Source organism: Crocuta crocuta, unplaced genomic scaffold (genome assembly GCF_008692635.1).
Source record: "Crocuta crocuta isolate KB4526 unplaced genomic scaffold, BGI_CrCroc_1.0 scaffold129, whole genome shotgun sequence".
NCBI lineage: Eukaryota > Metazoa > Chordata > Mammalia > Carnivora > Hyaenidae > Crocuta > Crocuta crocuta.
Window position 1 is genome coordinate 3,338,511 of NW_027551571.1, and position 12,032 is coordinate 3,350,542.

Here is a 12,032-nt window from a genome sequence, read left to right on the forward strand (position 1 = left end):
ACTCCAAAGGCTCCCCCCTTCACTTGTCTAAAGATCACTGTGCTGAAAAGTTTGTTTGTATTTAAGTAAAATCAAATAAACGCTGCACTGGCAGGATTCATGGTGTGAATCGCTCCACCATCAGCCCTGCCTGGTCCCGGGAGAGAGATTTTCCACTAGGAATAGTTGTTAAAAGATCTGCATGTTAAAGAGGAACAGGGGGCAATGGATCCTGAGGTTAGTGGGTGTCTGAAGGGGAGAGCTTCTCTCCGTGAGATCAGGAGCTACACACAGTTTTCGGTCTTACCCACCAGTCATGAGCTGTCACCAGGCGTTACCAGAACCTTGGAAACCATCCTACCATGAAGGTGCAAATAAACAACTCCCCCTTAGAAGAAATGGTGACTTTATAAGAAGAGCTTCATTTTTAAAAGTTTATTTACTTGAGAGAGAGAGAGAGAGAGAGAGAGAATCCCAAGCAGGGTCTGCACCACAGGGTCTGCACCACAGAGCTCAGTGGTGGATCTCGAGCTCACGAAACACGAGATCATGACCGGAGTTGAAATGAAGAGTCGAGTCGGATGCTTAACAGGCTGAGCCACCCAGGCGCCCCTACGGAAATAACTTTAAACCAAAGCATAGTTGATAGTCTCAAAAAGATAAGTAAAGACCTAGTATCCAAAAGAAAAAGAAAGGATATTATTTTTAAAGAAAAGAATATTTAGATAAGAAAGGCAGAGAGTGAGGGTGGGAGAAAGAGAAAGGTTTCAGAACTTAAAATCCTCACAACTGATGGCCAACACCTAAATAATACACTATGTAGGGGAAAAAAAGAAAAGAGTGAGTAGAAATCATCAAGGAAATAATTCAAGAAAATGTCCACAAACTCAAGGACATACCTTTCCAGACTGAAAGGACCCAGTGAGAGCCCAGCATAAAAATGGATGGAAACACACACACCAAATTACATGACTGTGAAACTTGGAACCCAGTAGCAAGTGGAAGATTCTCCTTGCTCCATAGAGGAAAAAATAAAGCTGGAGATGCTGAGGCCCATGCCCCCCAATATCCTGCCTCTAGGCTTTGCCCCAGAACCATCCCCAGGGGGCATCAAGAGCCTCCATCCCTCCATTTGGGACCTTGAACCTCTCTGAACCAACCCAAAATAAAGTCTGGTCACAATAAACTGGGCTGTGCAGAATGATTGAGCAAAGGAAGCCTTGACATCTACTTTCTCTTTTTTAAGTTTATTTATTTATTTTTGAGAGAGAGAAGGTGTGTGCACATGAGCAGGGGAGGGGCCGACAGAGAGGGGATGAGAGAATCCCAAGCAGGCTCCCCCTTGGTTGTGGATCGGGGCTCAATCTCATGACTATGAGATCATGACCTGAGTGAAATCAGGAGTCTGATGTTCAACCAGCTGAGCCCCCCAGGCACCCCGCCATCCACTTTCTTGACTGGTCTCAGTTCTTTGACTTCTGAGCACGCCCTTAGAGTCTGCGAGCCCCCAGAGAGCAGGACTGGATGGCGGCAGAACTGAAAGTGGCCATGAAGACAACTACGGCTGGGGCTGCATGGAGGACAGACTCCGGAGATCCAAACACCGGTGAGACCCACACTGAGGCCAAGTTCATCATAAAGGGCTACCAGAAACAGGGTTCAGTTGCCCATGCCAGCAGGACAGTCCACACCCAGGTAGAGAGAGGACATGGTGACCACAGACCCATTTCCCCTCATCCTCAAGGTTGCCTAAATGACAGTCTAGGCTCCAGCCACCTGGTGCCATCTTGGAGAGAGGCCAGCATGTGGCGTGAAAGGCGGGGAATGCGAGCCACTGAATGTTTTCTCTCCACACGTGTGAGTCACCTAGAAGGCTTATTAAAATATCACAATAAGCTTAAATCTGATAGGACTAAATATTTTTTCTCTCCTACCCAGTTACAGTGCTCGTGAAAGACCAAACTATTGATAGACAATATAAAGGGAAAACAGGGGCGTCCGGGTGGCTCAGTGGATTAACTGGCTCGGGTCATGATCTCACAGTTCATGAGTTCAAGCCCCGTGTCAGGCTCTGGGCTGACAGTTCAGAGCCTGAGCCTGCTTCGGATTCTGTGTCTCTGTCTCTCTCTGTCCCTCCCCTGCTCATGTGCTCTCTCTCTCAAAAATAAATAAACATTTAAAAAAAGTGGGGGGGGGGAGGCAGCTTCTCCTAGTTGCAGATTGCAGCGATTGGCTGAATGAATTCCATGAAGCTTTTACAGTGTGGAAGAAATACCTTCTGGGAAAAAAAGGCCAGCATCCATTTCTCCTCTTCCTGCTCATATGAAAAAAAATACCCAAGCATATGAACAAAGCTACATTTTACAGAAGCCTGAAGGTTCAAATGCACTTGCCAGTGGGTATATTTGCCAATGTGAAACATAGCTAACCGTCTGGCTCCTAGGTTCAAAGAAAAACAACAGCCTGCATATGAAGAGAGCCTAAGGCCAAAACACCCATGTCTCCCCGCACCCCTGCAATCACACTGTGCTCTAACGCACACGGAGCCCCCATTCTGGAACTGCCAACCTAGTAGAATGCTGTGAAATAATTTTAGCTGTGTCTTCGCTTTTGGCTGAAATTTAAATCACTGGCTCCCACTGAGAGAAAAGTATATTTGATGCTTTACACCTTCGTCCGCAGTCTGCTAAGGAGGCCATTAAAAGGATTCACTCTCAGGGCCACCTGGGTGGCTCAGTCAGTTAAGCATCCCACTCTTGATTTAGGCTCAGGTCAAAATCTCACGGTTCTTGGGCCCCGTGTGTTCGAGTCAGCATGGAGGCTGCTTTGGGATTCACTCTCTCCCTCTCTCTGCCCCTCCCCACTCACGCACGCATGTGCGCATCCTCTCTCTCTCAAATAAACACAAAAAGAAGTAAATATCTTAATAAATGATAAAGGCTCTGCCCTAATGTATTTAACAAATACATATGATACATAAGCATACAGTATGCAAATACGTGCATACACCCCAATTAGTTGAAGTATATTACGCAGAGATGATAAAATATTTGTATGTGCATCACTAACTATTTCCCTGGCACACATCCCCAGGCACTTTTAAGATGCCACACAATTCGGGCTACTGGCTGGCTCTGTTGGTAGAGCATGTAGTTCTTGAGGTCAGGGTCATGGGTTCGAGTCCCACTTTGGGGGCAGAGATTGCTTAAGAGAAATAAAATCTTTAAAAAAATGCTACACAATTGCTCCTCGAAGAGAGAGATCACAGAGAGAAGGGGCAAAAAAAAAAAAAAAAAAAAAGGAGTTCCCACTCTAGGAAAACAAAACAAAACAACAACAAAAAACCCAGCTCAGGCATGTGCCACCGAGCAAGTCAGGCTGTGGACGAGGATTCTGAGGTTCTGCAGGTGCCCGGGGTCTGTCTGACAGCCCTTCCCCAGGCAGACATGCCCTGTAGAGCACCACACACATTCATGCCTCGCCCACATCTGTTTTCACGAGTAAAGGCAGCCTCCGTTCAAGCCTCCCGTAACTTCTGCATCTCTACAATGTCACCCTTGTCTCTTGGTCCTGGGAAGGCCCCGTCTCAGCACCGAACAGCAGGCGGTGTGAAGGGTTAGCAGCAGAAGGGAGGCTCCACACGCCCCTCTGCTCACCGGCTGCTGGAAGAACTCACATGTGCCCAGTTGGCCACTGTAGCCGCAAGGAAGCCTTGGAAATGTACTCATAATTCTTGACCACCAGGTGTCAAGTCAAAAATCCAACTACTGCGGAAGAAAGGGAGAGTAAATGCTTAGGACAACCAAAGGTCGATCATGAGACCAAAAGAGAAACCGAACTTGCCATGAAAGGAAGCCAAGCAAACGATTCCTTGTCATCGGCCTCTGGGTAGGAGGCGCTGTCCCGTCTCATGCTCTGAAATCATATACCTACCTGTGCATAGAAGAACCCAAGTGTACAAAGAATGATTTCTTCTTTTTAATATCTGCGGTGGAGAAAAGATTCCACTTTCCGGAAACAGTGTTTAAAAGAAAGCGAACATGCCCTCCCTTCCTCTGAAATCATTTTGCCCAGGGTTTCCACTTGGTCCACGGGCTCACAGCTCCCCACGCTGCTGACCAAAAATTCCTGTCTGTGCAGAAGCTTCCCTGGAGGGGTGCCTCAGGAACCAACACAGATGTGTGACACCACCATCAGTGAGAAAATCCCAACAACTTTATTCATTTGCGAGGTACAGAAGGCAGGCATTAAATGCTTGTTTTTCTAGACTGCTGACATAACCTTGTCAAACTGTTTAAATTACATAACGCCAAGGACATAGATATCACACCTTACAGAAATCTAATGCTATTTATTAGTTTAAAAAAATATTTTCAACAGAAACTAATCACATATCTATATATGCAAATATATTATGTAAAAATTACCCAGAATTCTTTTGGAAAACAGTATGATACACTTGTTAATCCTAAACTTTATTATAATTTAAATCCCCACATGATAAGCCTGATAAAGCTTTAAATGTCTTCTTAAATATCTTCTCAGGAAGACATTTCCTCACCCCCCCCCAAAATAATTTGCAAGCTTCGTCAATCTTAGAACCGGAAGGAATGTTAGAATCACCTGGTTCAGCCAACTCCTTACCACAAATGAAGAATTATTATCACTTTTCAGATCAAGTCACAGGGACTTTTGATGTTCAATGACTCAACCAAGGCCACATAGCTATTTAATTTCCTCTTTCCTTAGCTATTTTTTTTTCCTAGGCAAACAGATCTCAAAGCTGATTTTGTGTGTAATCATAAGACATTCCAGTGCAAGGTAATTGACTAAGAAATCCCCTTCCAGGATCCACTGTGCTTATTCAGTGAGATAAATTAAATCTGTGTAATGAAAATACACAGCGAGCATTGCCTTTAGCTTCTTGGCTTTGATTTTAATTAGTAAAGCAGAGCCCCTCCACCGAGGAGAAACATGATGTAAATATCAATATCAATATATTGCTGCATTGGCTAAGTTTTAATGCATCTAGTTCAGTCCAAAACACTTGTTATATCCAACGCCGTGTTTTCAGAGGAAAGGGAAGGAATAGAAATAAACAGAACATAATCCAAAGTGGGTTGGTATGTTGGTACTGAGAATGTTTTGCGTTGGCAGTCTCTGTATCCAACTCTGAGGTGCTGACCACGAGGGGACCGTGTTTTCTTTGTAAGCGTCCCCCACCCACAAGGCGGCTCCGTGGGAGGTGTCCTCAGACAGCCAGGACACACGGACCTGTTCTTCAGGAGCATTTAGCTCTAAGATCAGGGCTGAGCCCCCCATGATGGAGAGTGGCCATATTGGGAAGGAGGTAACTGCCCAGCCTCAGGATCTCATTAGTGACCCAGGTAGAGCCACGGGAAGGGCGGAGGGGCTTCCACTGATTTGGAAGACCTTCCCAGTTTCTTCTGCATACCTCACGCTTCCTGGATGAGGCAAAGCTTGGAGGAATCTGGTGGAAACGTAGTTGAAAGTGCATTGCAGGAAAACATTTGTTATACTTGAAGAAAGCCATCCCTGCTCTCTGGCTGGAACATGAGGGTCTCAACCTTGATGGGTCCTTTGGTCAGAAGGAAGTATACACACCATGGTTATGCAACAGAAATCTGGGAAAACCGTGTACCCCATGGAGGGCCTAGATGGATCCAGCGGCATCAAATCCAGCAAAATGTCTAATTACATTGTGGAATCATTACAATTGATTACAATTATTTTGAATGATGCTTAAAACCATCTGGAGGACTTTTTCTCTCGAGGGGCTAGCGTCAACCACATGGCAGGCAGGGTCCTCCATCCGCTGATAGCACACTTCTACCCTGGGGACAGGCGGAATGAAAAGAGTTGGCTTATTTTTCAACAAGGCTCTACACACAAATGTTATCCCCACCGCCCATGATGCACACGGCTTGCAGCAAGGCCCCCACCTGCTCAATCTTGGCGTTCCCCTCGGCCGCTAGCTTTATCCACAGGAGACAGTTGATATATTTTAATTAACAAATAATAAATTCATGGTGATGTTTAATAGCCAGCATTTATTGATAACCTATTTTCTACCGGTCATGAGCGTTCTGCGTGATTCTTCTGCTTTCATACTCAGGGCGACCTCAGGGAGGGAACCGTGTCACCCCGTTTTTGCAGAGAATGTAACAGACTCCAAGAGATTAACTAATTGGACACACGGGAAATCTCTCCACAATCTATGCCTTGAAGGATTTCAGACAAGCCAGAGGCCCTCAGCACGAACATTGTTTCCACAGAGGAGTCTTAGAAAATTTCACCAGGTTTCCACATCGCCTTTGGGTGTTAGCCAGCCTTGACATGTATGAATGACGGAGGCCCGCAGCGTGAAGGAGGCATGTGGTCATAACAGGTGCTGTTTGCCACTCACTAGCTCAGTGAACTCCTCAGACTTCCTCCCCCTCAGTTTCCTCACCTATAAAATGAGGGCTGAACCAATGCCTTCCTGGTGATGTGTCACGAGGCGTAATTGAATTAATACATGCAAATTTCTTGACACGGTTTCTTTGCACACAGCAGAGCTATTATTTAATTCTTTATAACAGGGCTGTGTTCTGATAGCAGTGCTCTGGTTGTTTGTTTATATAAACTACTCTGCTTTGGCTTTTCAAACCAGGCCTACGGAACGTGCTTGGCTCTAAAGCAGTGAGACTCTGGTCCAGATTCTCCCACCACCGTTTCATAGCTTTATAATGAAAACGAAAGCACTGCCTTTAAAATCAAAAAGATCTTGGGGCGTCTGAGTGGCTCAGTTGGTTAAGCGTCCGATTTCAGCTCAGGTCATGATCTCACAGTTTGTGGGTTCGAGCCCCGCATCAGGCTCTGTGCTGACAGCTCAGAGCCTGGAGCCTGCTTCCGATTCTGTGTCTCCCTCTCTCTGCCCCTCCCCTGCTCACGCACTGTCTCTCTCTGTCTCAAAAATAAATCAAAAACGCTAAAAAATTTTTAAAAAGATTCTTAAAAAATCAAAAAGATCTTGATTTTAATCCCAGGTTTACTACACGGTAGCCATGCAGATCTAGACAAGTCGCTTAATCCTTGGAGCCTCAATTTGGTAAACCCTAAAACACGGCTAACGTTGTCCTTAGAAGCATCAGAACCCAGATGCCAGACACGCAGGAAGCACTTTCTAAGGAAAAGTCACTGTGAGATCATCAGACAGCACTCTGTGCCCTTTCTATTAGGACTGGGGCACCGGAACCCGGGAACGTGATCCTCTTACCCGGGTTCACGTTGTTCCTGGCGCAGCCAGGACTGGAAGGAGGCCCCGGTGCCCCATGCCCACGCGTCATCAACGCTGCAGCCACGTGGAACCGCCACCATCAGAAGGAGCTCAGCTACCCCGGGGGCTTCTGTCTCTTGGATTTGAACAAGGGGAACAATGCTGTTTTCTGTACGTCCCTAAAGTGGGCTCTGGTCCTGGCTCCCCGCGATGGCCAGGGCCCCTGCTGTGTACGCCGGGACACCTACTTTTGACGAAATACGCTGTTGGCCTCTAGTTCAGCTTCCTCTCTGGTCCTCTCCATGCCCCGGCCCTCCATCCTCCGCAGCCTCTCCTCGGGACTCACTGTGAGCAGCAGGACCAGGTCGGGCTTGAGCAGGTCACAGGGCCACTGGTATATAGGGTGATGGGCCGGGGGCAGGTACTGGATCCCCCCGGTCACCTCGGTGGCTATGGCATAGGTGGCTGTGCTGTGCCAGTACCTGAGAAGGAGAGGATGAGTGAGCTCTCCGTCTGCGGAGGCCAAGGCCAAGGTGTACCCGCGCGTCCACGGGAGAGGCTGAAGCGAGGGGGGCCCTGCTCAAGATTTCCTTGCATTGTGTATGTTAAATAAATAAAACAAAATCTTATTTTTAAAATATTTCTAAATTGTAAAAAAAAAAATAAACCAAAGTCAACAATGTACAGTAAGAATGCGATACGCTGGGGGTGCCTGGGTGCTTCAGTGGGTTGGGTGTCTGACTTCAGCTCAGGTCATGATCATGCCATCGTGGGTTCGAGCCCCGGGTCGGGCTCTGTGCCGACAGCTAGCTCAGAGCCTGGAGCCTGCTTGGGATTCTGTGTCTCCCTCTCTCTCTGCCCCTCCCCTGCTCGCACTCTGTCTCTCAAAAATGAATAAACATTAAATTTTTTAAAAAATGCGCTGGGCTCCTCACAGAGCTATGTTCACTCACATCTCTCTGGCTCTGCTTCTGCTGTCCTCTGGGAAGGGAGGGTGAGCAGGATGAGAGATCTGACTTCGTTGGGTGGTTCACTTAGATTTTTTTTTAATGTTTATTTATTTTGAGAGAGTGCAAGAGGGGGAAGGGTGGAGAGAGGGGGCCAGAGAGTCCAATGTGGGCTCCGTGCTGACAGCAGTGAGCCTGATGCTGGGCTCAAACTCACAAACCGCGAGATCATGACCTGAGCCAAAGTCGGACGCTCAACTGACTGAGCCCCCGGGAGCCCCATGTACTTGGCTTGCATTTAATCTCGCGTCTTGGCCAAATAAAAACCTGCTGGCACCTTCAGTTTTAAATTGTTTTAAAATGGACCTTGCTGACGAAATCCACGTTCTGGGGACCCTGGTGAGGAGGGCTTGTCCTGCCCACTGCCTGGCTGCCTAACGGCGTTCATTAGTCTCTGTCAGGGAGAGAAATGAACCCAAATTCGACCTCCATTACTCCCCGAAATCCTCCCTTGGTGAAGTAGGGCCCTCTTGACTGGCTCTTTTTAAGAGTTTTGGGGGGAGGAAAACAAAATCAGAACCACAGAAGAAGATCTATTTCAGGGCACCGGGGGGGTCAGTTAGTTGAGTGTCTCTTGATTTTGGCTCAGGTCATGATCTCACAGTTCATGGGATGGAGCCCCACATTGGACTCTGTCCTGACCGCTCGGAACCTGCTTGGGATCCTCTCTTTCCCTCTCTCTGCCCCTCCCCTGCTTGCGCGTACACTCTCTCTCTCTCAAAATAAATAAATAATCTTAAAAAAAATTTTTTTTTAAAGAATACCTATTCTAAAATGCCCAAAGGCTTTCCACTGCCTGCTGTAAATGTCCCGCCTAACCCAGACACAGTTCGAGGGTGCACCCAGGCACACTGCTCCCCGCAGGCCCGTCCTCACACTTCCCTGCAGCTAGAGTGAGGCTCGCAGTCAGCAAAACTCCTACTCTGCCGAACAGACCCACCGGGATGGAGCCCCAAGGGCAGCTCACTGTTGCCTCTTCTGGGCTTCCAATGCCGCTCACGCTTGACTCTACGGAAGAACTTCTCACGATAAAGAAAAGCAAGTCATTTACAAGCATGACCTCTTTGGACCCCTCTGTTAGAAAATTTCTTTTTTAGTCACTCCTGCGTTCCAAACCCTGAAACCGGGGTCCGGCACACGGCAAGTACACAATAAATGTTCTTTGGGTGTGCAAATGAATAAAGTGGAATCATTTCATTAATTGGCATAGCTTATTATTATCTTGCCCTGTTCATGTCATACTCCAATTTTAAGAGGCTACAAAACTCCAAATTCAGTATCAAAGGACTATCACCACATGTATCTATGAAACAGTTATAAACATTTTCAGTGTGGAGAAGGACCCATGGCCCCATCCTTGTCTGTATTTTCAATTTACTGTCTTCAATGCTTTAAAATCTTAAATTCTTAATCATTTGAGACTTGAACGACTTTTCCCAGCCAGGAGGATGGACTGGCATCTATAAAATGAATTCACTGTGTTATCTGAGCTGCGTGTTCATCCACCTTCTGCTGCCTACTTGCTCTGTGGACACAGGTAACTCGTTTTTTTTAACTTTTTAACATTTTTTTATTTTTGAGACAGAGACAGAGCACGAGCTAGGGAGGGGCAGAGAGAGAGAGAGAGAGAGACACACACACAGAGTCTGAAACAGGCTCCAGGCTCTGAGCTGTCAGCGCAGAGCCCGATGCGGGGCTTGAACCCACAAACCGTGAGATCATAACCTGAGCTGAAGTCAGATGATTAACCAACTGAGCCACCCAGGCGCCCCACAGGTAACTCATTTAAGCCAATATAGTCTCAATTTCCTCATCGGGAAAGTGAAAAGCATGCAAACCTTTGTCTCCCTTCCACCGTTGCTGCAAACATAGACTGAATCTGGGTATCACACTGTCATCATAAGAAAATACCTAATGCTTAGCGGTCGCGGCTTATAACCAAAGCTGCGTTTTCAAATTATGGCAATGGAGGCAGTACTGGAAAGGAGACACAAATAAAAATTAATCTGGGAGGTGATCAATTCTAATACCATCAGAGTCACCTCCAGAAGTGACCGCCATATTGGCCAGGAGCATTCTCTGTATCATGTCCCTGGGTCACCACTTCCAAACGCGTGGTTTCACCTTCTCTATCAGATGCATCTTGTCTCCCAAGCTGAATAAATCCACGCAGGGTCCAGGTTTTCTGTTTCTTGGCAGCCAAACTACAATTTGTTCTGCTTTTTGCACATGTCCCGCGTTCACTGAATTAAATACTCAGCTATGAATACAGAGGCTGATATCATCTTAATTTTAAAACCCTTCCTTTTGTGGAAAAACCATCAGCAAGAATAGATTTTTAAAGGTAATGAGGGTGATTAAGTTGCCAACCTTAACCACAGTCACCATCAAAAACTATTCTGTCTCCCTTATTTTTTTCAGCTAGATGAGGGTCTAGTCTAAAATGGATTTCATTAAAATCTTTACACATGAACAAAACCCACCCAGACAACAAATAACTGCTCTTTTCTTCTCGTTTGACAAGGTGATACAGTATCTCTTTAAAGAGCAAAATTGCCAACGATTCGCAGACACAAAGAAGAAAAATCAAGGGAAGAATGGAAGCTCTGTTTTCTATAGCTGAAGCTCGCTCACTGACAACGCTGTGGCTCATTTTAAATAATCATACCCTCTGGCCATCAATTTCAGACTCTCCGCCAGTTAGTATTTTCCATTCCTGCCTTCAGGGAAACCACATCAGTTCAAATCAGATGCAATTTGCCGCCGCCTTATACATAGCTTCTATAATAATGCTTTGTATCTTAATAGCAATTTGCGATTTCAAAGCACTTCCACCTGTATTAACTCAATGGCTTTTCATCACGAGTCCTAATGGTAGGTGAGGAAGCGATGAGGACTCTCTCCATTTAACAGATTAGGAAGCTGGGAGCAGGGGACAGGGATTCGCCTACACTCAGAAGCCAGGGCAGCTTCAGGACTTGGGACATCTGAGAAAACAATGTGCCTCGTCAACTCACACGGTGTTAGGGAAAGTTTAGTCTTTCTCCTTGAAAAAGGACACTGTGTGGGGGGAAAAAAAAAGATCTCAAATATGGCAGATTCAGGCACTTATTAATAATAAGGCAGGGGCGCGTGGGTGGCTCAGTCGGTCAAGCATCCGACTTCGGCCCAGGTCATGATCTCACCATTTGTGGGTTAGCGCCGCGTCGGGCTCTGTGCTGGCAGCTCAGAGCCTGGAGCCTGCTTCAAATTCTGTGTCTCCTTCTCTATCTGCCTCTCTCCTGCTTGTGCTCTCTCTTTCTCTCTCTCTCGAACAAATAAATTGTAAAAAAATTTTAAATAATAGGGCAAAAACATCCCCCAAATAAGTCCCACAGAAGAATGCAATTGCTCACCCTTCTTGCCAAGCTTCAACCTCTTGAAATAAGTATCTTGCCATCCCCAAAGCTAATACTACCTCCCGGCATTGTCTCTTCTAGGAAAGCACCGGGCTTCTGACTCCGTTTTACTGTTTACATCTTGCCCGGCAACCCCACCACCTCGGGCGTTATTCCCTAAACGCTCTCAGAATCGCCTTTTCCTGGAGTGTCGCAAGGATACAGAAAAGTGTACAGAGGAAGATATTTGGAGAAAAGGGTAGACGTATCCAGATATGACAAACCAGCTTGTAAGTGACCAACTTACCCACCAGAAACAAGTGGGAAACCTCGAGTAAAAGGCTGGCGACGCTAAGTGCTGAGGCAAAGGAAATTCTGAAACATTGTGGG

General features: G+C 46.5%; 1 protein-coding gene across 1 annotated transcript in view; it reads right to left on the bottom strand.

Annotated features, from left to right (window-relative positions):
- Positions 1–4,172: 4,172 nt before the first annotated feature.
- CMPK2 (cytidine/uridine monophosphate kinase 2) overlaps positions 4,173–12,032 on the bottom strand; it is an 11,716-nt gene continuing 3,856 nt past the window's right edge. The window contains exons 3-4 of the mRNA XM_077751027.1: positions 7,507–7,740; positions 4,173–5,834 (exon numbers count right to left, since the gene is read on the bottom strand). Of these exons, the coding sequence (XP_077607153.1) occupies positions 5,711–5,834; positions 7,507–7,740 (358 nt within the window). The 3' untranslated portion in view covers positions 4,173–5,710. The remainder of the gene's footprint in view (positions 5,835–7,506; positions 7,741–12,032) is intronic.